Source organism: Mesitornis unicolor, unplaced genomic scaffold (assembly GCF_000695765.1).
Source record: "Mesitornis unicolor isolate BGI_N332 unplaced genomic scaffold, ASM69576v1 scaffold12723, whole genome shotgun sequence".
Lineage (NCBI taxonomy): Eukaryota > Metazoa > Chordata > Aves > Mesitornithiformes > Mesitornithidae > Mesitornis > Mesitornis unicolor.
Window position 1 is genome coordinate 11,373 of NW_010172638.1, and position 3,351 is coordinate 14,723.

Below are 3,351 nucleotides of genomic sequence, written 5' to 3' on the forward strand. Positions count from 1 at the left end.
CTTGCCCTATCCCACTGAGGCAGGCAGGGGGGAAGGTTTGTGGTGGTTAGTTGCTGGCTGGGTTAAACCACAGCGAAGTTACATATGCTAAAGCTCTTTTTCTCCTTCCCTATTTTCAAATGTGTATGTGTGCTTTATATAATGCAATCTGTTTTACAGAAAGGAGTAAACAATAATAGGAGCTTAATTCAGGAAATTCTGGGATTTTGTCTGTGATATTTAATTCAGTCTTTTTCTGTTTCAGGTGTTTTGTGGTGGTTGTTGCAGGCGGAAGTGCAAACTACAATACATGGAAAAGGAAGCAAGAGTCTGTACTGGCTGTTATGATGATATTAATAAAGGTAAATTTTTTTGAGTAATTACAATAATCATTAAAGAAGCACATGTACAGGTAGTATCTCTTTAATCTTTGTTCTTTTTAGAGAGCTTCACTATTTCACTATTTCTGAGATGGGAAGAAGAGAATAATTGTGCATCTTAGTTGGATCTCAGTTATTTTAAACTTTGAGTAGTAAGCTGGTCATTTTTTATTAAGAAAAAGTGTGTTTGAACTCATTAGGAATAAATATAAAGTTATGCTATTGGATCATCTGTTGCAGGAGTCTAGCAAAAGTGATCCTCCCTCTGCAGCTGCTGTTTACATGTTTAAGGGTATACCGCTGCTTGTTCTTACATGTTATTTGCCCATTTTTTGTTGCTTTCTGGCCTGATACGTTTACAAGTGACATAACACCACTGCAGTGATTGAGTTATATGGATGCTTATGGAAAGCACAGGAGAAAACTGAGGTAGTGATCATTAATATTTAACAAGCTGAAAACATACCAGATTTTTAATATACTACCTGAATGGAATTTGACTTGATAAATGTGATATATGTATTTGCACCAAGGTACAGGGATCATATGATTCAGTGTAGTCACTGCAACAGGAGCAAGATGTACAAGGAGGTCTGTTGCTATGTTAAGAATTAATTAGGCAAATGTGGAGGTAGAAAATAAATCTAAATTTTCTTCTGTGCAATAGCTTGCGTGTTCAGTTTTTCATAGCTAGCTCACTAATTGTGCACTGCTCTTGGAAAAAAAACCTCACCCTTAATAGTGTGTACTGCGAATGAAATTTAATCAGTTGTGAGATCTTAAAAACCAATGGCCTTTTTTTAGCACAGGCATTTGAAAGGATGATGAGTCCCACTGGTCCTGTCCCCAGTTCCAATGTCTCATCTGAGCATTGTGCTAGTCCACCTCTGGAGACAGCCCTCATATCTGGTGATGCTAGCTCTCCTTCAGATTCTGCATCGTTACCTGTCTCAGTACTTAAACAACCTGGTATTGAAGGTATGCTAAGTATAGTATAATATGCCTAACACTTTCAGGATCTCTTTGGAAAGAGTTGTTTATCACATCATGGATGCATACTGGGTATACTGATATTTTTTTGTGGGAAATGGAAAATCTGCAAACTGGGACACTGGAAATTCAGTTTTAGTTCCCAGTTTTGATGCCATGTATGAGCTTGACCAAGCCTTTCTTAAGTCTCCATTTATGAAATATGGATGGTTTGGATTTTTTTTTTTTGTTATCCTCTTTGGTTCTGCTTCTAGTGGGTTTTTTTGTTTGCATTTTTTCGGGGTCTTTTTGGTGCAGATATTTCATCATTTTTACATAGCTTAGGAGATTTCTGGCTTGTGTTGCCACTGCCAGTTCTGCGGTAAAAGTAAAAAGTAGTTGTTTAAAGAAAAGTTGCTAGAGAGCAGCAGAGGTTCATTCTCTGTGTAAACATGAATGATTAGTGGCTAAGTAGAGCTGTTGTTTTGCTTCTGTTAAGCATCTGACCTTCAATGAAAACCATTTTTTAAACAGTGATAAGCTAACTTTTTGAGAGTGTACTTCATCTTCTGGTTATAATGTGCATTTCAGATCTTATATTTCTACAGAGGGATGATTGAGGAAGTAGCCTTCCTTATATAGGAATTGATAGATTTAAGTATAGCATGACAGCTTCCTCTTCAAGTATGGCATGTTTTTGCATGTATTTGCCTGACTGGAGAATGACTGGTGTCAAACTGTCTATCTGTGCTTGGTTACAGAAAACAGCTCTCTGTATGTGGGGGCAGATGGGGCTTATTCAGCTATTTGACCGGTACAGTAATACGAAGTCAGTGTTGTTTTCTTAACCTGTCTTAGGACTGTGCCCCAAAGAACAGAGGAGAGTCTGGTTTGCAGATGGTATTTTGCCAAATGGTGAAGTGGCAGATACAGCGAAACTTTCATCTGGAGCAAAGAGGTCATCACAGGACCTAAGTCCTGTAAACCCTGGCTTGCCAGAGGTAGATACGGTATGAATTAAGAAGTGTATCTAGATGAATGGATTACCTCTTGAAACACTTTTGTTTGCTATTGATGGGCCCCTTTACATTTCATAATAAAACTTTTTCTTCACAGTTTTTGGAATCTAGGACAGTATTTGATTTTTTTTTTTTGTCCGGGTGGGTTGAAATATTCAGTAGACCTTTCTTCGAGGTAAACTAGGTTTGTTTTGTATGTGAACTTTAAAAAAATGGTATGGCAGAAGATTTTCCAAAACAAGTATTTTATTTTTTTTTACACACCCTTTGATAAATTCTATGACTGTAGCCTTAGACATAGTTCTGAAACCTGTCATTAACTATGTGCTTATAGTAGAAGTTCATGGGTTATTTTTGTTTCGAGTGGGTTCTTAACAGTTGCCTGTTAGATTAGACTAACCAAAGGTCACTTAATGCCCTAAAATGCTGAGTTACAGTGTGCAGCAAAATCTCTTTATTGCTTCTAATGTGAACTAACATTGAACTGAGAGGGAGCTTGGCCTTTTTGTAATATTCATGGTGTTGAACTAGTTGTGCTTGACAGAAGTCCAGAGAAGTGGTATAAGTTTGCTGTGGAAAGATTTGGAGAGATTCCTCAGCTGGAGCCTCTTTAAAATAAAACATAGTTCTAAAGTACTGTCACAAGCAGTAACATAAATTCCATTATTCTAACAGCATTCAAGAGTGGTTAAAACAAATTAGTAAAGCTAATGACTAGACCAGATCATTATTACTTGTATATGGAGGATCTGAACAGTTACCAAGTGTATAGCATGTAAATCAGCATTAATTCATGAAGATTGGATAATAGTAAATGTGACTTAGAATCATAGGATGTACTGGGTTGGAAGGGGCCTTTAAGACTCATCCAGTCCAACCCTCCTGCAGTGAGCAGGGACAGCGTTACCAGATCAGGTTGCTCAGAGCCCCATCAAGCCTGATCTTGAATATCTCCACGGATGGGGCCTGCACTCCCTCTCTGGGCAACCTGTTCCAGTGATCTA

At 37.8% G+C, this 3,351-nt stretch overlaps 1 protein-coding gene across 1 annotated transcript in view; it reads left to right on the forward strand.

The window, feature by feature from the left end:
* The window catches only part of LOC104537547 (zinc finger FYVE domain-containing protein 16-like), a gene marked incomplete at its 3' end in the record, with an annotated part of 5,228 nt that extends 2,890 nt beyond the window's left edge, over positions 1-2,338 (forward strand). The window contains exons 3-5 of the mRNA XM_010180458.1: positions 245-341; positions 1,164-1,337; positions 2,187-2,338. Of these exons, the coding sequence (XP_010178760.1) occupies positions 245-341; positions 1,164-1,337; positions 2,187-2,338 (423 nt within the window). The remainder of the gene's footprint in view (positions 1-244; positions 342-1,163; positions 1,338-2,186) is intronic.
* Positions 2,339-3,351: the final 1,013 nt, after the last annotated feature.